This window comes from Castor canadensis, chromosome 14 (assembly GCF_047511655.1).
Source record: "Castor canadensis chromosome 14, mCasCan1.hap1v2, whole genome shotgun sequence".
NCBI classification, from domain to species: Eukaryota; Metazoa; Chordata; class Mammalia; order Rodentia; family Castoridae; genus Castor; species Castor canadensis.
The window spans coordinates 67,141,275-67,163,879 of NC_133399.1; the positions used below are offsets into that span (position 1 = coordinate 67,141,275).

Sequence of the window (22,605 nt, forward strand, 5' to 3'; positions counted from 1 at the left end):
CATGCATAATTATCTTTCGCAAAAATTGTTGTACACTGTCCAGAGTTGCCTTCCCAGAAATGAGAAGAGGGGGAATAACACTTTTTTTGTGAATGTCTACTCGATATTCAGTACACTTTTCATAATCATTACCTAAATATGAAATCATTACCTCACCTCTGAGATGGCTGGAGTAAAAATATTAAATGAAAAAGAAAACCACTTTTCTAGAACCATGTGCCCAGAACACCAGGTGTCCAACTCTGGATGATTCAGTAGAACATTCGCTGCTTGTCCACCTTAGACAAGGCAGGGTGGTGTTTTGTCCACCCAACCCTGGTAATCGGTGCACATGTGTTCAGTGAGTTCTCTGGTGGGCATAGGGCCTTCAGAAAGGCCCTGGAAGTTGAGAAACCTAAGTCTTGATCTTCCTTTTTTTTTTTTTTTTAATTTTTGCAGTGCTGGGGATCAAACCCAGGGCTTCATGTGTGCAAGGCCAGCACTGAGCTACATCCCCAGCTCTAAGTCCTGCTCTTTATTCTGCCACTGACCTCTAAGGCTTCTTGTCCCATCCCCTGGCCTCCTGAAGGGGACTACGTGTGCTGAGGGAAACCAGGCTCTTAACAGAGCCCTGAGTACCAGTCAACATGTTAATTCTTTAAATGCTTCCAAACATAAATTCCTGTAAGAAGTCCCAGGAACACACATGCCTTCTCCCTGAGAATTGTGAGGGTGAAGACGACCACTTGAACTTCATAAAGTCATTCAGGCTGGAGGGAATAGCAGAGAGAGCTGTCTTTCTGTGGGCAAATAGATGAAGGCCCTGAGTGAGCTTCCTCATCTCACAGGGCCCAGTAGGAGGATGATACGTGATCTTTTGGTTTTTTTGTTTTCCAAGAACTGTCCCCTTGAGTCAGAGTCAATTTCACAGAACTAAGAGAGCAAATTGATGTTTCTTAAAAGTGGCCCTTCATGCTGGAGTAACTCACTTCCCAGGACAGCAGTGAGCAGGACCATCTTTATACAGGAAAAAGCATGTTCCTCCCAAGGGCTTCCCTAGCCTGTACAAGGCCCCAGTGCAAGTGTAAAAGTTAGAAGGAAATGAAGGGGTATCTTTGAGAGCCTGATTGGAACTCAGATGTGACTGGAGGGCAGAAACCACCAAAGGGACCTGTGTTATCACAGTCCCAGGAAATAGACAGGACTCTTGGCCTCCACCTTCCTTTTCCCAGAGTAGGCACTCAGGAAAGGAAGGCTCTCACTAAATCCCATTTTTCTTCCTTCCCACTCTATCCTTTGTTGGGGGAAGAAAGAGGAGTCTCAGCAGATGTCTCTTGCCATCCTCCTGGGATCCTCCAGCAAGTACCATGCTTGAATTGATGTCATTCCACAAACACTGATGCCCCCCCAGCATTGAGCCAGGGCTGGACCTTGGATTTGACAGAGACAGGATACAGAACAGTCATCTATATTTGGGACCAAAGACATCAGTAATGATCCAAGATTCTGGTCCTCCACTCAAAGCAAGTCCAGGCAGTCAGCTACAAGCTACCAACCTTTTTTAAATATATATATTAAAGCAATGGATAGTAGATATTTTGGGTTTTGTGGGCCACAAACAGCCTCTTACCTATTCTTCTTTGTTCTTATCTGAAGACCCTTTAAAAATGTAAAAACAAATCCCTCATTGGCCACACATAAACAAGATAGGGCTGACTTTCCTTCAGGCCAAGTTTTGCCAATTCTGATGAAGAGACGAGTGGCTGCTTGCTGAGGTCTGGAGAGAGGTGGTTATTTTTTATCTGCTTGCCTTGTTTGGTTTGTTTTGTTTTAGGATGGCCATATTACTTATGGTCCAATCTGGGATACTTTTAAGACTGAATAGGGCGCTGTAAATCCTCTGGGAGCACTCAGTGTGTCAGAGCATCCGGAGCAAAGCCTACTGCATCAACACCATCAGTGCTCACCTGTGGGTCCCTTGGGCTTTTCCTAGACTTCCTAGCTCTCTCTTGGGAGACAGAGATGAGACAGCTGAGAGAGCTCGGGGCAGTCGTGTGCCAGAATCCATTCTGTCTGGATAGTGCTTTTCTTTTGGATGAATTATAATAGAATGGTGATTTAGTCTGTGGCTTTGATATATTTTTGTTGGTTGGGTTTTCTGTTTCCTAATTGTAGGGCTGATGACCAAAAGTCTTCTGGAAATTCCAGTCAATTCACGGGTAACAGTAGCTTGTTTAAGGGGAAAGGGGTGATTAATGGTTTGGGCTTGTTTACCCCTGCCCCACTCTACCCCTGTGCCCTAAAACTAGGGCCTGGCAAAGCTAGGAGGTACTTCTTATGGACAGACTGAGGCCACATCTGTCAGCATTCCAAACTGAAGTCCCCAGGAGGAAACATCCAAGCACTCCTGGGAAATATTGCAACCACAAGGTCTCATCTTTCTCTGGTCCCGCAAGTTCAAGAGCGCTTCAGCACTAGAGGAGCCCAGAGAGGTGGGACTTCATTTCCAGAGTGCTCTGGGCCTAAAGAACCCGTTCCCTTAGTGGCCACCATGAGCTGTAGCACAGATACTCTTTTATATCTGTCACCTTCTCCTACAGGTATTTACCAATACCCAGGGCTGAAGATGGGCCTGTCAAGCTGGGAGAACCCCAGTGTTAGTGCTGGGGGGACTTAAATGGTTTGAATGAGGCCCCAATATATCAAAAGGTAACTGCACCAAAACAGGAGGGCTCATTTTGCAGCACCCATCCCTCTTTGAGAAAAGGTGTTTTCTCTGCAAAAATCCCTCCCACAGCTGTTGGCTTTTCTGCTTTAAAATGGCATGGTTTTTCTTCAGAGCCTCTCTAGGCAGAATGCACTCTCTCCTCACCAGGGCACATGGCAACAGTGAACAAGCCACACTGGGTTGGCAGGGCCTAGAAGAGAGTGTAACATGGGCACTCTTTCTGCGGCATTTCCCAGCACCGCCCACTCCCCATCTCAGCCTCTCCACCACATCCCCACAGGGAATGAGACATCTGTCCCAAGTTGCAACCTCAGCGCTGAGCAATGGGTGAACTCAGAGGGGAGTGGCTGGTGGTTTTCCAAGTCCATGAGGCAACGGATTCTGTTCTTAAACCAAATCTTACATGAACCAAATGTGCAAAATAGAAAAGGAGTTGTCGAGCTGTGGCGGCGCTGCTCAGTGGTACGGTGCATAGGCAAGGCCCTGGGTTCAGTCCCTAGAACCAAAAAAGAAAAGAAAAGAAATTGCCCAAGGTGCAGGAAGAGGGAAGGACACCCATGCCCCTCTACAGACCCCCGAGGCATTCCTGAGCTCCAGGTGACAGCCTTTTCCTTAGCACACAGGAGTCCTGTGCTCCACCTTCCCAAGTTCACAGACAGAGCTGAAGGAAATCCTGAAGAAAAGACAAGCAAGCTCACAAACAAAACCATCATGGAGGAAACACAACTATTTAACTCTGTATTATGCAAAAGGACTCCAGTTATGTTTTGGTTTTTTTATCAAGGATAATTATCATCTTCTTTAACAAGAACATTTCACATTTGACTTGTCTATAATGACTTACATTTACAATCATAAATTAAGCTTCTTAACAAGACTTCTATTCCATGCTAATAATACATAAAAATAAATTACCAAGTGCTTCAGTGAACAAGGCTATGATTTGGGCCAAGTGCTCTAGGGAATAAAAAAAGAAAAAGACATATCAGTCTCACTATTTAGAAGCCTCCAATGGTTATTTTAATCTTTTTTTCCAAATTATACATTTTTTATTCTTTTTATTTTCCCAGACTCAGCCCAGAGAACCTTCATATTTTTTTTAAATGAAATGGCTATTTTGAGATCATCATAGATTCACATGCAGTTGTAAGAAATAATACAGACAGAGCCAAGTGCCACTGATATATCGAAGAATGCTTGAGCTGTGTGGAGTCTGGGGCTAGTATGAATAAAGGTGTTATGGAAAGCATACATATAGGTTTGCAAGCAAATAAAATTTTCATTTTCCTAGGATGGACTCCCAAGAGTGACACTGCTAAGCGGTGTGTATAGTCCTACAAGAAACTGACAAACTTTTCCAGAGAGGCTATGCCATCTTACAGTGCCACCAAAAGTGAATTCAACTTCTCTGCATCCTGTCAGCTTTTGGTATTATCCCTAATTTTTTTTTTTTTTTTTTTAGCAATTCTGATAGGTATGTGGAAACATTTCATTGTGATTTGAATTTGTCTTACCCTAGTTGTTATGGTGACCATTTCTTCATGTGCTCATTTGACATCTGTATATCTTTTTTGGTTAAATGTCCTTTCATGCCTTTTGCCCCTTTTCTAAGCGGATTTTTTTGGGGGGGTGGGTAGGAGATCACTATTGAGTTTTGAAGTTCTTTACATATTCTAGTCTTGTTTGAAAATACTTTTACCCAATCTGTATTGTTTTTTCATCCTTCTCACATGGACCTGTTCAGAGCTAAAGCTTTTACTCCATTATTTTTGTCTTTATAAAATTATGCTTTTGATGTGAAGTATAAGAACTCTTTGTCTAGGCCTGGATATCAAAATTTTTCTCCTGTATTTTCCTCTAAATTTTTTCTATTTTTATACTTTAAATTTCAATATGTTATCTATTTTAAGTTAAGTTTTGTATAAAGTGGGGGGTTAGGCTGCCTATGGAGGACCACTTGCTGAAGAAAATGGACATGGTAAGGCTATCCTTACTCCATGAAACTGTTCTTGCACCCTTGTCGAAAAGTAGCTGGACATATTTATATGGTTTATTTATGGGTTCTCTATTCTGTTCCAGTGATGTACATGCTTATCCCTACACATATCAAACTATCTTACTGTGGCTGTATCATAAAACCTAACGTAAATATTTCTTCCAATTTTATTATTCTTTTTCAAGATGTTTTAAACTATTATAGGATTTGCATCTTTTCATATAAATTCTAGAACGATCTTGTCTTTGCCTACAAAAGCTTTTGCTGGATTTTGATCAAAATTGCCTTAAATCCATCAATTTGGGAAGAATCGACGGCTTACTGTATTGAGTCTTCCAATTTATGAATGCAGCATGTCTTCATTTATCTAAATCATCTTTGACTTCTTTCATCTGCATTTTGGATTTTCAGCAGACAGACCCTGGGTGTAAGTATTTCATTTTATTTGGAATGACTTGAACATGAATTACGTCCTTAATTTTGGTTTCCAATGTTCATTGGTAGTAACAGAAATGTGGTTGGTTTTTGTTTGTTGATAGTATACCCTGCAAGTTTACTAAACTTACTTGCTATTCCTGAGTTGGTCTTGTTTTTTTTTCCTTTTGAGGTTGTCTATGTAGACATTTGTGGTTGAATAAGTTGAATAAGTGGTAAGAGTGTTCATTTTCACCTTGTTCCTGATCTTTTGGATGGAAAGTAGTCTTTTGCCATTAAATGTGATGTCTACTGTAGGCTCTGTATCAAGTTGAGGAAATTTGCCTTTAGTCTTAGTTTGCTGAGGGTGTTTTTTAAAATTATGAGTGAGTGTTGGATTTTGTCAAATGTTTTTTTCTCTATTAATTGGTATGATCTTGGGATTTTTTCTTCTTTATAATGGATTACACTGATAATCAATTACCTAGTCTTGCACACCTGAAATAAATGCTCGTTGGTCATGGAGTATAATTCTTTTTATACATTGCTAAATTTGACTTGAGTTTGTGGAGGATTTTTGTGTCTAAGGTAATAAGCCATATTAGCTTGGTGTTTGTATCAAATTAATACTAGCCTTGTAAAATAAAATAAGTGTTTCTTCTCTTTCTGCCTTCAGAAAAAATCATGTGAAATGTTAGCTCTTTAGATGTTTTGTGGAATTCACCATTGAAACACTCCTTTTTGGGAGCTTTTAAATTAAAAATTGGATATTTTCAGTATTGTACCTAATAACTAATATTTTAATTAATTATTTTAGTACACACTTCTACACATTTGGGCACTCAGCAAAACAATAACCAATCATAAATATTTCTACTCAGTATAATAAATTCTCTTGTCTACTGTGCAAAGTTCTTATTTTTATAGTTTAATAGCTTCAATGTTTTAAGCATGTCAGAACTTGCCTAATAAAAAACTTTCATTAAACAAAACTTAACTAGGTATGATGCACTCTGGTATTTTCTGATCTATTCCATATTATTTTTCAACTACTGGCTGTAACTCATTAAATATACTTCAAGACCCACTAAGGCACTCCAACTTCAATTTGAAAAACACTAATTTGCACATTCTCTGCTGTCCTTTCTGTAACTCTATAGTTCCATGACACTCACTTTTTTTCCTTGACTATAGTGCAAAGCCTGTTAGACACTTTAAAAGTTATTTTCAAGTCATTTCCAAAGTGAACTCAAGGCAGTTTACAATAAATGCAGAGTCATTTTTAAGGCAACAGGGACAAATGAGAAATCATGTGAAATGCTTTGCTGCATTTCAGGCACAGAAACAACTATGGAAAGAAAAATAAAGTATAAAGTCTTCCAGCTATCAATCATTTAGTCTAAATAGAATGTCTCTGTACTTTGTTAAAAGGGGATCAGAGGGCGAGCATGGTGGTGGATGCCATGTGAGAGGTAGATGCCTAGAGGATCATAGTTCAAGGTGAACCTGGGCAAAAAGTTAGTGAAATCCCATCTCAACAAACAATCCAGGTGTGGTGGTACACAGCTATAATCCCACTTATGCAGGAGTAAGTAGGAAGATCCCAGTAGGGGATCCGAATTTGAAAGACTGAAAGAGGTTGCTGAGAGTAGGGGAACATCAAGGCAGAGGTAGGTAGACCACCTCTTCCACCAGCAAGAGCCTTAGCCTGCTTTATCCTCCTAGCTAGGAAGGGAGCAACCATTAAGTGCTTTCTGCTGCTTTTCTGTAATTGCAAACAACAACACAGCAACAAAAAACAACCACCATGATAGAGAAGTTTGAATCTCAGTGTCTGGAGACTGGATTTTCCAGTGCTAATCTAGGCTGCACTTTCACTCTCAGTGTTCCTTTTCCATTTCTGGGCTACCAGTCAGGATGTGACCATGTCACAAGGCCTGAGTAAAACAAGGGCAGAAGCACAGATGCTAGGCGATCATGAGGTCAGCCTCCCTGCACAGAGGCAAGCGACGAGGCCAGGGAAACTTGCCGGAAGTTGAGCAGAAAGTTCATGGCAGCAACTGGCCTATGACTGGGGCCCTGGTTACACCCTGAGCCTCCATGACCTGCTTCTCAGCCCTGAGAATGAAACAGCAGATTCAGCAGAAAGGTTAGCCCTATACCAGGGTCATTTTACATTAGCGTCCATCAATATAACTCAGAAGCAGGGAAGGAGGCAAGGAGGAGTGGAAGACAGAAGGGGAGATAGAAGAGGGCTTTGCTTCCTTCTCTCCCTTGTTGACGGTTATAGATTTGAGTCCTACATAAAATATGGGGCGGGGGTGTAGTTCCAGTGGTAGAGCACTTGCCTAGCATAAGCATGACCCTGGCTTCCGTCCTCAAGACCACAAATAGACTGGAACACTGTAGAAAAGCAGGCATGAGTCCTCACCCAGTGTTATGGTTCATGGTCTAGCTAGGAAACATCAAACCTTGAATCATCAGCTTTTAGTCAACTGCTCTCTGCAAGTTGCTATAGGTGGTGACATAAGTGTGCTGTTCTGCCCCTTGCCCTTATGGAGCTTGTGACTGGTTAGGAAGGACTAACAAATGCTCACAGACCAAGTAACAGCTATAGAGCCCAATAAGAACAACCCATGATTTTTTCTGGTGCTAATTTCAACAGAGGTTAAAAGATAGGAACACTTGATCTCTCACATTTCCTTTTTCTTTTTTTTTTTTTTTTTGGCAGCATTGGGATCTGAACTCAGAGACTTGTGCGTGCTAGGCAGGCACTCGTATTGCTTGAGCCACTCCAACCCCCTGATCTCTCACATTGTGTCCAGTATTATGCTGCTGCTAGCACTGTGTCAGATCCACTGGGAGAATGCACAATGGTGAACGTTTAGAACAATCACTTAGCTTTCTAGTTGGCATGGTGAATTTGATCTGATCTGGTGGAATCTGAAGAATAAGGTCCCTCATAAACCCTCAAAAACGTGAAGGTGATAATGACATAATCCATCACAAATGGAGCTCCCCTGGGTAAGCACCTGTTTGTATCTCTTAGGGGTTCTCCATTGGCATTTGAATGGTACAAGCCATTGTCATGCAAAATTGTCCTGCAAGACAGGGTCAGTAATACAACCTCTTGGTACAAGTGAAAAATCTGTTTGTTCCTTGTTCTTCTCTCATTAGGCACGATGCATGTCTAGACCAGTTAACAAGTATTCTGCTGATTAGCAGCATTCAAACCAGCGCAGACAGCCCTATCCCTGCTGCTGGAGCCAGGGCCGAAACACACTGCAGAACTCACAAGTACCACCTCCTCACGCCCCCTGACATGATTACCGTCCTCATGCAGACTTAAAGGTACTTAAGACCATTTTATTTCAACATTTCATATCATACTGGTAGATGGGCTGTCTTACAGTTTAAATCCTAGTGCCTCAGTGAACAAAGAAGTAACTCTTGCAAGTGATCCTTATTTAGCCTTTGCTTGCTCTTGATTCTAATTAAGAAACAATTTGACTTGCTCCTTTTCTGTCCTAATTCAGCCCAGCAGTCACTGGGCAAGCACCAGTAAGGGTGCGGAAGTGGCCAGGGCAAAGATGTTATGGGGGAAGATGGCAGGAACAGCAGGGGATGGTTGGCCATGAGGCCTTCGCAAGGGTGGTGTCAGAGCAGGGTGGGAGCAGCATCATGTAGTCAGGAGGGTGGCTACATATAGAGGATTGAGCAAATCAACATACTAAGGATAACAGAAACAGAGACAGAAGAATAGATTGAAAGGCATGTGTGCATCATTCTTATGTGTCCATGCATTTGGGTATGGATAAAAACACAGAGATTTCTTAGTTTTGTCCACTGAGCGGGCCTGGGGGCAGCAATACTCCAAGAGCAAAGAGCACACTTAGCACCGAGCTCTTGGCTTCTAAATACAAATCTCCATGAAGAGAGGAAACAAGACCCCTTCAAAACCTGGCTGGTCCAGAATTAGAGCAGAAAGCTATAAACTATTCAATCCCTAGCACAAGAAAGGAAAGAAGGAGGGAAGAAAGGAAGGAAGGAAGGAAGAAGGAAGGAAGAGAAAAGCATAATATAGCCTGGAACAACTTGTTGTGATGTGAAGAAGTTGCTCAAAGAATGACAGCCACATGTTAAAGGGCATAGAAGCCATCTTCACAGAACTCAACTGTCAAAATCTGGCTCCATTTAAGCATCAAAATAATTAATGGCTGTGAAGGATTAGAACCCATTGAATAATAGATTATAGTGAATTATTCATAAACAAGTGAGTTTTAAAATGGGAGACGAGTAAGTTCTTCCTTGTAAGAGAATGCTAACTAATGTAGAGAGAATGATACAATTATAAAATTACCACTTGGTAAACATCACAGAGAACAATGCCAGCAAAAAGCATCAATGAGTATTAAAACAAATACTAGATAGCTGGGTGCCGGTGGCTCATGCCTGTAATCCTAGCTACTCAGGAGGCAGAGATCGGGAGGATCGAGGTTCAAAGCCAGCCCAGGGAAATAGTTTGCAACACCCTATCTTGAAAAAACCCATCACAAAAAAACAGGGATTGCTAGAGTGACTCAAACCCCAGTACCACAAAAATAAATTAAAAAATAAATAGAAAGATAAATAAAACAAGTAATAGGTAAAAGCAGAATGAGCAATGGAATATTTGTATAATACTTATTAATTACAAACCAAAAAAAAGTACCTAGTGCCCATGGCTCACATCTGTAATCCTAGCTATAGGGAGGATATTTCATGAGACCCCATCTCCAAAATAATCAGAGCAAAATGGACTGGAGGTGTGACTCAAGTGGTAGAGTGCCTGCTTTGCAAGCACAAAGCCCCAAGTTCAAACCCCAGTCCCACTAAATAAATAAAAATTTAAAAAGTAACTTTGCAGTCAAATATAGGAGCAAGCACTATCTCAATCAATGATCAAAGTTAGTACCACAAGTCATGGAACAAATTGACATCAGGGGCCACTTGGTCAGGTGCAGTGAGAAGACCACAGCACTCTGTGACATTCTTACCCCAAGTTCATGATCCAGGGCCTAACCATGAGGAATCACGGGGCAAACCCACGTTCAGAGTTATTCTACAAAATGCAGTCTTCATAGAGGTGAAGGGAATGACACTGAAAGTTCCAGGTAGATGGAGACTAGGTCATGTTGTCATGAATTGGACTTCCCATAGCAAGCACACCACAGGCAAAACTTGAATGGAGTCTAGATGCAAGGCACACAGTCCTTTGTACAATTCTTGTAACTCTTTTACAAATTTGAATTGTTTCAAAATACATGAATCTTTTTTGAATGTTAAGACAGACTGATAACTGACTATAGGTGGTAGAGATTGTGAAGATGACATAAGTGCCAGCCATGTGTGTGTCAGTGCTCCTCGAAGTGCAGTCTGCAGGCAGATGTTGGTTTGCAACGGTTTCTGTACCGCATCAAGAGAGGGTGCTTGTTCCATTATGTGTGTCACCTGCCTTGCCAGGAACACTGTGGTTTGTCTGACAGGGTTTTTAGAGCCTGACTTTCTCCATGAAGGATCCAGCCCCTCAAGTGATCAGAGACCAACACCTCGAATAGAACTGGTGTAAATGACAATGAAACATGTATTCCGATGGCATAAAAGAGCATGCTAATGGTAGAGTTTTACCCTGGGCATCACAGTGAAAAATAGTTATATAATAATCTATAAAAATAATATAATAATCTATTATAAAAATAGTTATAATGATAATCATATGACCTTCAGGCCATACTCATTGAGGTATTTGAATGGAAGAGACAGATCGGCATCCACCCGACCCAGTTTGTGTCACAAGTGGCCCAATAACCCCATGGCCCTTTATTTTGTCTAGATGATTTCCATCTCTTGGCGACTTTACAGTCCTCCTAGGAGAATGCTTCACTACACTTCCTTTGATCATCATTGATTCTTCACCAGGAAGAGTCAGAACACTGCTCAGACTGTTGAAAGAAAGAAGTAAAAGTAGTAATTGAAGAAAAATGCTAAAGTGAGTTAGTGGAGGGGAATAGTTTTGTACAACTTTAAGAAAAACCTCCCTTGGGTCTAAAAGAGATGTTTCTTGCAGATATCATGTTTAGCACTTGTATATAGTAGGCTGGAAAACAAACAGCTGCACTTGATTTTGAAAGCCCTTAGTCATCTATTCATGATTTTCTTCTTTGAAAAGAATCTTAGTTGGCATGCCTTCTCACATGATTGGAGACAGTTTTCCTGCGTGGTTTTACATTTTGCTTTTTCGGGTGATTCCATTTGCTCATTCCAAACAGTTCTGCTGCCGTTGCCAAGACCTTGCATTGCCAGGTAAATAAGATCACCTGCTTTGTAGACTGCAGTTCAGAGTGGCAGGGAATTCAAGATCCGGTGGCTTCGGGTGGCTCTCCAAGTGGGGTCCAGGGCCTCTTGGACCATCCATGTCTACCAGCAGGAGGAATGATCAAAGGAACCAACAGGGTTTTCAGTGCCAGCCCAGCATTGTCAGTGATTGATTTCAATGCCTGACCTTGACCCTCATCAATTGTCCTTGCTGCACCACTTCTTCTCCAGCATCTGGCGGTGAAACCAAACATGGGGACATCTGCTCAGGGTTGATTGTTCCAGCCAGTGCTGTTTGTCCTGGATTTCCAGAAGCTGTTTCACAGCACTAATAGATCTGATAGTGTTGACAATACATATCTGAACAGCACTGGAGGGACTGGAGGGGTTCTCAGAGATCAACAGGACCCTGGAAAAAAGAGCATCTTGCTGCAAATATGGTGGCTGCCAGGGCAGTTAGAGCTTGGGAATGGAGCTAGCACAATGCTTATAGACGTAGATTCTCCTTCTGGCCTCTGCCTACATCCACATCTCCTGACACGCACTGTGTACTGCCACCAATGCCAGATTGCTTGGCACTCCCCCACAAACCCCATGCTATTTCCTACCTCTCGTCTTTGCTCATATAATTCCTTCTGCCTTGTTGACTAAAGGCCCAGTATTCGGCATGAACCAGATGAGTTTCCGAGACTACAGACTCCTTTTCTTCATGGGGACAACAAAAGCCTCTACAGATTACTTTTTACCCATTTCTTAAGGCTGCTCCTTGATCCATTCCGCACAGATGACAGACCTGACATGTCTCAGCAGTAAGCCAAGCCTAACCCAGAGATCAGAATTTCAATCTGGAGAAAATAACACTTTACATGAGATTAACCAACAACACAAGGATAGCCTACACAAATCTCCCAGATATGGAAGGAATTGCCTCATCCAAACTAAAATATACCCAGGGTGTGACAGTGTCTTTCTTGTGTAAACAAAGCACCTATCGTCATGGTTCTTAGTTACTATGGTAATTTTCTCTGATGACTTCACTTCCATAGATGAGCATATAAAGTCTCTGACACTCCCCATCATTAAGGCAATCTTAGACTTTATCATATAAACTAGGACATTTTTAAAAGCCAGAGGATTGATATTAATAATTACACCAATGCAATAGGTATAAATAGGACCATCCCTAGAAAACTGGGCTAGGTGGCCACTTTTCTCATTAAGGTTTATGGTTATCTTGCAAAACTGCCTCACGTGTTTTCTGGCTGAATGTATATTAGGCTTCTTTTCTCTCCCTAGTTTCAATTTGAGGCCCTAATGAGCAGGAGTGATGTCTACTGCTTTTCTAGATTACCCATAGTGCTGGCTATATAATGTCTGCTCAGAAATAGCTGTTGGCTGACCTGTGCTGAGATGTTTTTCCCAAGTGAAAATTCCCTGTGATTAACAGAAAACACAAGAATGGAGCTTTGCTGAGAAATTAAAGTTAGAATGTTTGGGTAGGTCTTTAGCACAGAAAAATCAGAGCTAGCTGGGAATAAAAATCCTCCCAAGATATTATGTATGTCTCAAGGAAACACAAGTCACTGATGAGACCTGAATATATTCATGGCAGATGAAACCCTGTCCTTTTCTGATATAGAAAATGGCAAAGTTATGGGTTTTTACTATTACTAATACTTTATATTCTGGAAGGGGGAAGGAGAGAATCTCAGTTTAGGTTAACATCAGCCTTTGATAATTATTTAATGCAATAATAATAAAAAGACTTTCAGACAGTTGAAATGGTAAAACATTTTGGACCACCAGGGACACCTGCTGCCTTATTTTACAGATGAGAAAACTAAGGCCCAGTTAGGCCATGAATTTAAATGACATCCACTTAACTGTTGACATTCTGGAAAATTCTTGCCATGAATCTGACATCTGATTATCCATCAGTACCCCTAAGGAACCCCTGAGGGAACTTCAATCTTCATTCCAAGGCATGGATCTTTTCCCCATTAGACAGGAAATAGGAAAGTTTTCCCAAGTTTTGCCAAGCTTAAGGCCTTTTCTTCTTGCTTAGTGACTCTAATATCCTAGAAGGTCAAGATTGGCAAATGTGGACCCATTCTTGCAACCAACAGAAGTGTGAGGAGTGAGAAGCAAATACAAGTCATAAGTAAAGTAGGTGACACCAGGCCTTCCTGTGTGTGAAGACCTGGCCTTGTCATTGCTGGCACATAGGCTGTCAGAGGCCAGCATCCCCAGAACAAACTGAGGAGTTCAGTCTCAAAGTAAATTGAGGACATAAATTTATGATGAACCAGAAAGCTCCATTTTAAAATACTGGTATAGTTCTAGCCATAGCCAGAAGTGTCACCTTTGTAATGTCACTTTATTTTTCCAAGGCTCTCCTAATATTTCAAGAGTTCTTGTCACAAAATTATGAAAGGCAACACTTTGGCATCTATCATTCACAGTTGGACCACTGAAAGGTTAAATTCATTTCCCAGAGTTGTACCATGCATCAAAGGGATGTGTAGTTTGTACTCATAACCTCATCCTAAAACCATTTCTGGGAAGATTGGGGGAGGTACAAACTTTTGACTGTGACCCAGCTATCTTTCTCAGTAAAGTCACTGCAGCACACTGAGTTGGCATGGGCCTCCTTCTCCTCTACTTTCTCTCTTTTTTTCAAGTAGGATGATTTTTCCAACACAAATATTTTAAAGATAAAAGAATAAAAACAAGGTAGGTGGGTGGGAAGGAGAGAGGGAAAGGAAAAGGAGGCCTTGAGAGTCCAGAAACTGACAAGATTCTGGCATCAGAAAGACTATAGTCAGAACTTAAATTCTTGAATGTCCCCAGTGAAAACTTGTGGATTGATGAGTATCTCAGAGAAAGGCCCTGCATCCAATCTACTGTACTGCTGGTCTAGAGCTGAGCATAGTGGCTGAAACAAAGATAAAGAAAATCAGTTCCGGAGAAGTCAGAAGTGTAAACATCATTCTCTCCCACCCTAGACAACACAACAGGCACCCACCTTTCTGTAGGTGGGAAATGTCAGCCCCCATCCCCAAAACACAGGATATCAAGACAAATGGCTATCACACCTTTGAGTTTTTTCCTTTGAAGAATCATTGTTCAACAAGCAAAAAGAAGTGACCCATCCAGGATTAAGTTGCCCTTAAGGAATGATAAACAGGCCAGTAGCACTGACCTGAACATGGTGGACCCAGGAGGATTCCTCTCCTGAAGCTCCAGGAGAGAAGCTTTAGATGGCATTAGAGATCTGAAGAACACCACGTCAAGAACTTCTGGGTTTATTATCTGAGTTTACTTGTTGGGAGATATCTGGGGATTAAAGATATCACTGAATGATACTATAGATACCATTTAATTCATGGTCTCCAAGCAAAATTTTGCCAAAAGACTTCTTTTTAGTTCCTGGCCACAGAAATCAACCTTAGAATTAGGTGAAGTAATTTTGGGAAAAGATCTCAGAATTCATCCTGACTTATTGATGAGTAAGTAGAGATGAGGAAAGGCACCATGACCTACCCAAGATCACAAGGGAGTTAGCAACCATGGGCAACTGCAACCAGATCCCTTGACTCTTAGACAAAAACAAATCTTCTATATCTGGATGGATTCTCTCTAAAGTGATGTTGACCTCAAGATCAAAAGTATTATCAGAGATATAAAGGGACATTTATAATGACAAAAGTATCCAGATAATAACAAAGCTTCCAAAAACATAAAGTGAGGATGTTGTGTGTGACATTTTATTATTCTACAAAGGAGAGAAGGTGATAGGAAGTAGAGTGTTGATGGCAGGTAGAGAGAGACATAATTTCAGGTGCACTTGTGTAAACTGTCACCTCCCCCCACAGGGGAAAGCCTGTTTATTTATGAACAAGACAGCCCTATGTTCTCAGACATTCTGATATGATTTCTATAACAACCTTAACGTCATATAGAAATGCTTGATCAGAGCAGATGAATAATTGTGTACATAATTACTAATAATATGAATTTAGACTCAACTGATTTTCCTGAGATCTATGAGAGCTCACTGTATGCCTACCATTGTGCCATGTGTCACAAGCCTTGCCTTCACAGAGCTTAAAATACATTTGGGGAGATAAATCAGAAAGACATAAGAAGTAATTTCTAACAAAACAAAGCCATAACTGGTTTCAGATAATCACTGCAAATACAAACTTACCAGGGAAAGAGGACATTTAAGAATGGGTGGTATGGCTCAAGTGGTACAGTGCCTGCCTAGCAAGCATAAGGCCCTGAGTTCAAGCCTCAGTACCACAAAAAAAAAAAGAAGAAAAGCAAGAATGGGTAGGATTGGAAAGGGATAGGCTAAGAGATTCCAGGAGTGGGTGTGCTGGGAACAAAGGTTCAAACGCAATGATCTTGGCTTCCCAGGAAACAAAGAGCTGAGCAGCCTGGCTGGAAGGGAGCATCATAGAATAATCCCGCCCTTCAGATGACCAGTGCAGGATGAGACCTAAGGTTATTGTTGGCTGCATCCTGCAGCATTCAAAAAACAATGTACATGTTTGAATTAAAGCTTTGCAAACAACAAGCAGGGACTGTGCACCAGATGTACCCTACAGGAGGTGAGAAGAAAGCATAAAGTCCTCCTCACTTCATGCAGGGAAGATATGGTTTTTGTGCCAAGCGGACCCCGCCCCCACGATGGTATAAAAAGCCAAGATCTCTGTGGTTGGTATGATGGATTTTTCAGGCAAGGGAGAATAACGGGAGCCTTTCCTTCTCTCTGAAACAAAGGAGGGTGGCTGACCCAACACCAAAGCAGGCAACCTAAGGAAACTGAGGGAATGCTGTTACCCACCCCTGAAGGCAGAGCCTTCCCCAGCCCGATGGTTCCTTGGCATTTTGTGCATGGCCCTTCTCTCTAACAGGCACTTGCTTACTCAACATCTTCGGGATTTTCCTGTCATCCTCTTGGTTTTGGGTGCCTCACTTCCACGTTACTATAAGCTCCCCAAAGTAGGGGCCACTTCCGGTTCCCCTTCAGGTGTCTCTGTGGTCCAGGATCCTGCAGTGTGCCAACGTGGGGTGTGTTTAGTGCCTTCTGGATGGATCTGGGGAGGGCTGCTTTCACTGCAGCTGACTGGCTATGGGTTCATATAACCAATTGCTCAACCAGAACTCCCAAGGAGGCAGCCCCTGATAAACTGTCCCCTGCCATGTTGTTCAGTGTCTGTAACTCTGCCAGCACAGTCAGTTCTTCCCTGCTTACTACAGAAATTCCATGGTGCAAGAGACAAGACCTAGCCTTGAATCAGACCCAGCTTTGAGAAAAGTAGATAGCAGGACCAGAGGGTGTTATGGGTAAAAACAAAACAACAGTAACAAAACCCAGGGAGCATCATGAAAGGGGATAAACTGAGCAAAATAATACCACTTAACTGTGCAACTTTCAAAAGGACATGTCTACCCCATCACTTGAGCGCAAAAGCTACCAATAGTTAATTAGCATCGGCATGCACAGAGCCCAGAGCACATATGCTGGCATATGGCAGTGCCAAACACTTAAAGCTTAGCTTTGAGGAAAGAATAAGATTGGATTTCCAAACCTGGCAACAGGGCCAACTAAGAATGTTTTAACAAAAATGTTTTTAAATGCATAGATTAGCTTCCAAGAAAGAAAACTTCACTCTCAGGTCCCCAAAATGCAGAGGAAAGTTTAAAACAAAAACAAAAACCCATGAGCTGGTGCCATCAGTTCTCTCAGGGAGAGGCTGGAGGAACGAGAATTATATAATCTGGATCAGGACAGCACTTCTGAAGCTGTGCAGCGTGCACATCACTCACCTGGGGAGCTTGTTAAGAGGGAAATTCTGATTCCTGGGTCTGGTGGAAGAAGGACACTGAGATTCTATATTTCTAACAACCACCAAGACACCGCAGCTGCTGCAGGTGTTGGCACAGGGGCTGTGCAGTACTTCGGCAGCCTGTGGGCATCAGCAAGGCTTTGGGCCTGGCAGAGATGCTGTTGAACTGGGAACTGCATTAAACCAGGCCCCTCAACAAGCTGCCTCTGCAGTTAGAAAAGGGAGTAGAAAATCTGCCCATCAGTGCCTCGCCACCACAAGAAAGGTTTCTGGTTCTGCCCAGAGCCATGGTGGGGAAATGAAATCTCCCGTGAAAACAGCATTCTGGGCCTGTATCCTGCATGAATAAAGTTTCAAATTTACCTGTGTGGTCTAGGAACCCTGGAGATCAGGAATGAATGTTAAAAAAAAAACAAATAGTCGTTCAAGTCAGTGAAACCCATGAGTCCCTGGCAGAAATAGTGGCAATAAGTTTAAGATACACTCAATAGAAGAAACTTTACACACACACTGTACACACACAAACACAATCTTAATTCGAGCATAAATAAAAACTTACACGATACCTAAGGAACGATTCACCATTAGCAAGGATGAGAAGACAAAGTAAACAGTAGACCTGAAAGAACAGAAAAACAATTGGAAATAGCATAGAAAAGAAATATATTTAAAATGGTTGGCCTGGGGGAGTGGCTCAAGTGGTAGAGCACTTGCCTAGCAAGCACAAAGCCCTAGGTTCAATATTCAGTACTGGAAAAAGAAAAGGTTAAATAAATAAATGGTTAAATACATACTCCAAAAGACAAAACCCCAAGAAAAGAACAATGAATTATGAAAAAAGGGAAAAAAATAAAAGACTTCAAATGTTTCCTAAAAATGAAGGTCACCACTAAAATGCAGTGCACAGTTTGACTACAGATCAGAGAAACTGAAGAAAGAATAAGTGAATCACAAAACAGATCGTTGTAATCTGTAATTGTAAAATATTTGCACTGATTACCCATGGTGCAGTCAGAAAGATAAAAGAGATAGAACAGCTACTAAAGATAATTAAGAGAAATGGAAGATAGAAAAGAAGAGCCAGCGTTTAAGTGGAGTTTGAGTTTGGGGAGAATAAATGTACACCTTATACCCTGTTAAGGCTACAGAACACATGCATGCACTCAAGTGCCCACAGTTTGAAAAAAATTTAAGCACTCAATGGAAAAAGTGAGAGGGAGCCTGGGGACATAGCTTAAGTGGTAGAGCACTTACCTTACAGTGTGTGTGTGTGTGTGTGTGTGTGTGTCTGTGTGTGTGTGTGAGAGAGAGAAAGAGAGAGAGAGAGAGACAGAGAGAGAGAAATATGTGGGGCAAGAAAGGAAGTGATGAGAGAGAAAAAAATGAATTATACCAAAACAACAAATTGCCCTTCATCTCTTGGTGTCTCCACCTCAGCAACAGACACCAAGCAAAAAGGGAATGAAATTCCCAAGTGTGAAGGGAAAATAATTTTAATGTAGATTTTCTATGTATGGCTAAACAATTGAACAAAAGTAGAGATGGAGTTGTGGGGCAGAAAAAGGTGCTACCTCTCTTCCCACCTATCATAACGTTTACAGCAAACACCATTGTAACAAGAAAACACATAGCATGTTTATTTAATCAAAGTTTTATGTGACATGAGAGCTGTCAGAAATGGAGCCTCAAAGTTCCAGAGAAAAGTGACCATATTTATGGTTAGATTTAACAAAGGAGGGACAATCAAAAAATTTGGAGGCTACTTAAAAAGCTAAACATTGATCTACCATTTGATCCAGCAATACCACTCTTGGGGATATACCCAAAAGACTGTGACACAGGTTACTCCAGAGGCACCTGCACACCCATGTTTATTGCGGCACTATTCACATTAGCCAAGTTATGGAAACAGCCAAGATGCCCCACTACTGATGAATGGATCAAGAAAATGTGGTATCTATACACAATGGAATTTTATGCAGCCATGAAGAAGAATGAAATGTTATCATTCACAGGTAAGTGGATGGAATTGGAGAACATCATTCTGAGTGAGGTTAGCCTGGTCCAAAAGACCAAAAATCATATGTTCTCCCTCATATGCGGACATTAGATCAAGGGCAAACACAACAAGGGGATTGAACTTTGATCACAAGATAAAAGGGAGTGCACACGAGGGAGATATAAGGATAGGTAAGATACCTAAAAAATTAGCTAACATTTGTTGCCCTCAATGCAGAGAAACTAAAGCAGATATCTTAAAAGCAACTGAGGCCAATAGGAGAAGGGGACCAGGAACTAGAGAAAAGGTTAGATCAAAAAGAATTAACCTAGAAGGTAACACACATGCACAGGAAATCAATGCAAGTCAACTCCCTGTATAGCTATCTTTATCTCAACTAGCAAAAACCCTTGTTCCTTCCTATTATTGCTTATACTCTCTCTTCAACAAAATTAGAGATAAGGGCAAAATAGTTTATGCTGGGTATTGAGGGGGTAGGGGGGAGTAGAAGGGGGTGGGGTTGGTGGTAAGGGAGGGGGTGGGGGCAGGGGGGAGAAATGACCCAAGCATTGTATGCACATATGAATAATAAAAAAATAAAAATTAAAAAAAAATCATGTAGAAACATGACATGGAGTAAAGGGTCTGGTCTAATGGTGATAGACAGAGGGGGATCCCAGCAAAGCTGTTGCTGCAGATTCTTACTTTCTCCCAGGTGTGGGGCAGGAACCTTCTGGAATGAGCATTTTATGATCCACTATCAGACAAGGTAGGTCTGAAGACTTCTTTATTGTCAGTTCCTACACAGAAAGACAAGGGAAGGTCTGAGTAACACTTCTTGGTCTTATGGCTGGCTTTGGGGGAGGAGTAGAGCTGTAGTTTCTATGGGCTGCTTTGGGGGCGAAAGGAAGCAGGAGAAAGTGGGGAAAGAGGTCAGAAGGAAATTTTGTTTCTGAGATCTTTTCGGTGCCCTCAAGTTCAAAGTACCTAGCATACCAAAATGCCACACTTTGGGAGTATCACTTGCTGACCACCAACAAAATAAAAATATATTCAGACCAAGACCAAGAGAACATATTACTATTCACAAACCTGCAACAAGAAGGCTTTTCTTTAAGAGGGAAATTGAACCCAAATGCGAAAGATAAGATGCAAAAAGCATTGAGATTCAAATCAATAACAACATAAAAATGAGCTAGGCATGGGGCTTGTGCCTGCAATCCCAGCTACTTGGGAGGCAGATGTAGGAGGATTATGGTTAGTTAGTGAGACCCTATCTCAAAAACAAGCTGGGTGTGGAGATTCATACCTGTAATCTCAGCTATTTGGGAGGCAGAGGTAGTAGGATGGCTGTCAGAGGCCACTCCCATGCAGAAGTGCAAGAGTTTATCTGAAAAATAACTAAAGCAAAAAGGGCTGGGGGCATGAGACACTGAGTTCAAATTCCAGTAATGACAAAAAAAGGTAGGAAAACAAGGGTAAGGAGAGTTGGAGGCTCTTCTGGTGAATGAAATAGTTGAAATGCACACACTTTGTCCTTTGGGGGACTCTGTGCCATCTGAGACAGCGGGGGTGGCAGTCTGGCTATAGCTGAGCGTTCCTGGGGTGTCTAAGCATGAAATAAAGAGGCTCTGTGCCCTGACCCTGTCTGTATTTTTCACAGAACTTTTCATACTGACATTATTCCCTTTGTTTTTGTTGCTTCTTGACTTTCTCTCTATCAGAATCTAAATCGCATGAGGACAAGGACTTGCTCTGCTGTGCTCTCCAGCTGAGCCCATAATTGGTGCTTGTGTGTTACTTGTTGCACACTGGAAAGGAAACAGTTGTGCAAGACTTCAGGTGTGTGGAGCTCATATTCTTCCATGGGGAACAGGAAGGAACAAAGAATCCATGAATGTCTAACAGGTCTGCACACAAGATACAGATGACCTCATTTTACACGGGGTATGGAATAATGAAAATCATATGTGAGTGAGCAAATGAATTGTGCTTCTAACATAACTAAAAACACGAGATAGGAATTTTTTATCTCAATTCATTGCTTATAGTCTTGACTGACTATTTCCAAGGCAGAGGTGGTCTTCGATCTTACGTCCAATGTAATATAATATGTCTGACTGAGGCAGAAGAGATAAAAGCCTGCACTGTGCTCTTAGGAAAAGCTTTCTACACCCTTGACATAGCCACACTCAACACCACTTAGTGATCGAGTAATTCCAGTTTTCCAACGCCTACCTACATATAGACCCCAGTCCACAAGAACCCTGAAATTCCGGTTCTAACCACAAATCACGAACTATCAGAAAGCCCCACCTTCAGCTCACAGCCGGCCTCACCTCCTTCTAGATGAGGCCCCTCACCATCTGTGTTCTCAGCTGTGCCGTGAGGACATGTTCTTAGGCCCTTCGTGGATTCTGGTCTGCAGTAAAAAGAATGTCAAAATCTGACCATCAGCCCCTCACCTCACCCCACCCCCAACAATCCTGCAGCCAGATTCAGATGACACTGACTAGGAGAGGTCTTTAATGAATTGTGTCGGACACTGTGTCCTCATTCAAAGTCCTGATGGCATGAGAGTAGCTCTGTAAACAAAGAGTCAAGGGCAAAGGACAAAGTGATTTCTAGTCCTCATCACCAGCTAACACAAACGTGGACGAGACCCTTCAGACAGCAGATCTAGTGGACAGTCAGCCATGAGGAAAGTTCCCTGGCTGTACATCTACAGGATAACAAAACGCCTCAAGCCCTGCTTATGGAGAAGCACACCAAGTGTGCCCCTGCGTCCCTGTCCTGCTTCCAATGGAGTCACAGTTCCTCTCCCTCTATGCCTCCTCTGGTACCTGCCACCTTACCCTCTCTACTTGCTTCTTTTTTGGGGGCCCTTCTCTTTGCTACTGCCTTTATCTCCTGTCTCCCACTCTTCCTGACTTTGTGTCCAAACAGCCGTGATTTTGAATCTTGTGAACTACACTCCTGTCCTTTCTTAGTCCTGTTAGTGCAATTTTGATGCAGTCTTCCTTCCCAGGCAGTGAGCTCTGAGGGGGATATTTTGGTCTTCCTTGTGAACCCCACTTTGTATATGGGAGCTCCCCATTTGTTGGACAGCAGGGAAGGAGAGAAAGAGGGACTGGTATGGTGGAGGATGTCACTGCGTGGAGTACTCTTTCAAGAAGTGAATCCCTGGCCCACAGACCTTGAAGAAACTTTCAAGGTCTTCAGCCCCACCTGGAGAACGCAGAGCGATGAGTTTCCAGTTCTCTTATCTCACCTTTTT

General features: G+C 42.0%; 1 protein-coding gene across 16 annotated transcripts; it reads right to left on the bottom strand.

The window, feature by feature from the left end:
* Nucleotides 1-407: 407 nt before the first annotated feature.
* LOC141416882 (uncharacterized) lies at nt 408-21,844 on the bottom strand. Of its 16 annotated transcripts, none has more exons than XM_074054695.1 (6): nt 21,668-21,844; nt 20,034-20,128; nt 17,896-17,948; nt 3,623-3,664; nt 3,017-3,203; nt 408-2,897 (listed from the first exon to the last, which is right to left on the bottom strand). In XM_074054695.1, exons 2-6 carry the CDS (start codon nt 20,072-20,074, stop codon nt 2,615-2,617), a joined length of 606 nt encoding a protein of 201 aa, XP_073910796.1. In that variant the 5' UTR covers nt 20,075-20,128; nt 21,668-21,844; the 3' UTR covers nt 408-2,614. The 16 variants fall into 16 exon arrangements, 2 of the variants coding, with proteins under 2 accessions (XP_073910796.1, XP_073910797.1); XM_074054696.1 differs by having other exon boundaries at nt 3,111-3,380; XR_012441476.1 differs by having other exon boundaries at nt 408-3,203; nt 17,889-17,948.
* Nucleotides 21,845-22,605: the final 761 nt, after the last annotated feature.

Excerpts from the sequence above, each read along its gene's own strand:
- LOC141416882 (XM_074054695.1), bottom strand. The coding sequence starts at position 20,074 with ATGCTCATTCCAGAAGGTTCCTGCCCCACACCTGGGAGAAA. Across the intron at positions 3,665-17,895 it reads AATGGTGAATCGTTCCTTAG|AGCACTTGGCCCAAATCATA; the intron begins GTATCGTGTAAG and ends TTTATTCCCTAG. Across the intron at positions 2,898-3,016 it reads ACCCATTGCTCAGCGCTGAG|GCCCTGCCAACCCAGTGTGG; the intron begins GTTGCAACTTGG and ends ACTCTCTTCTAG.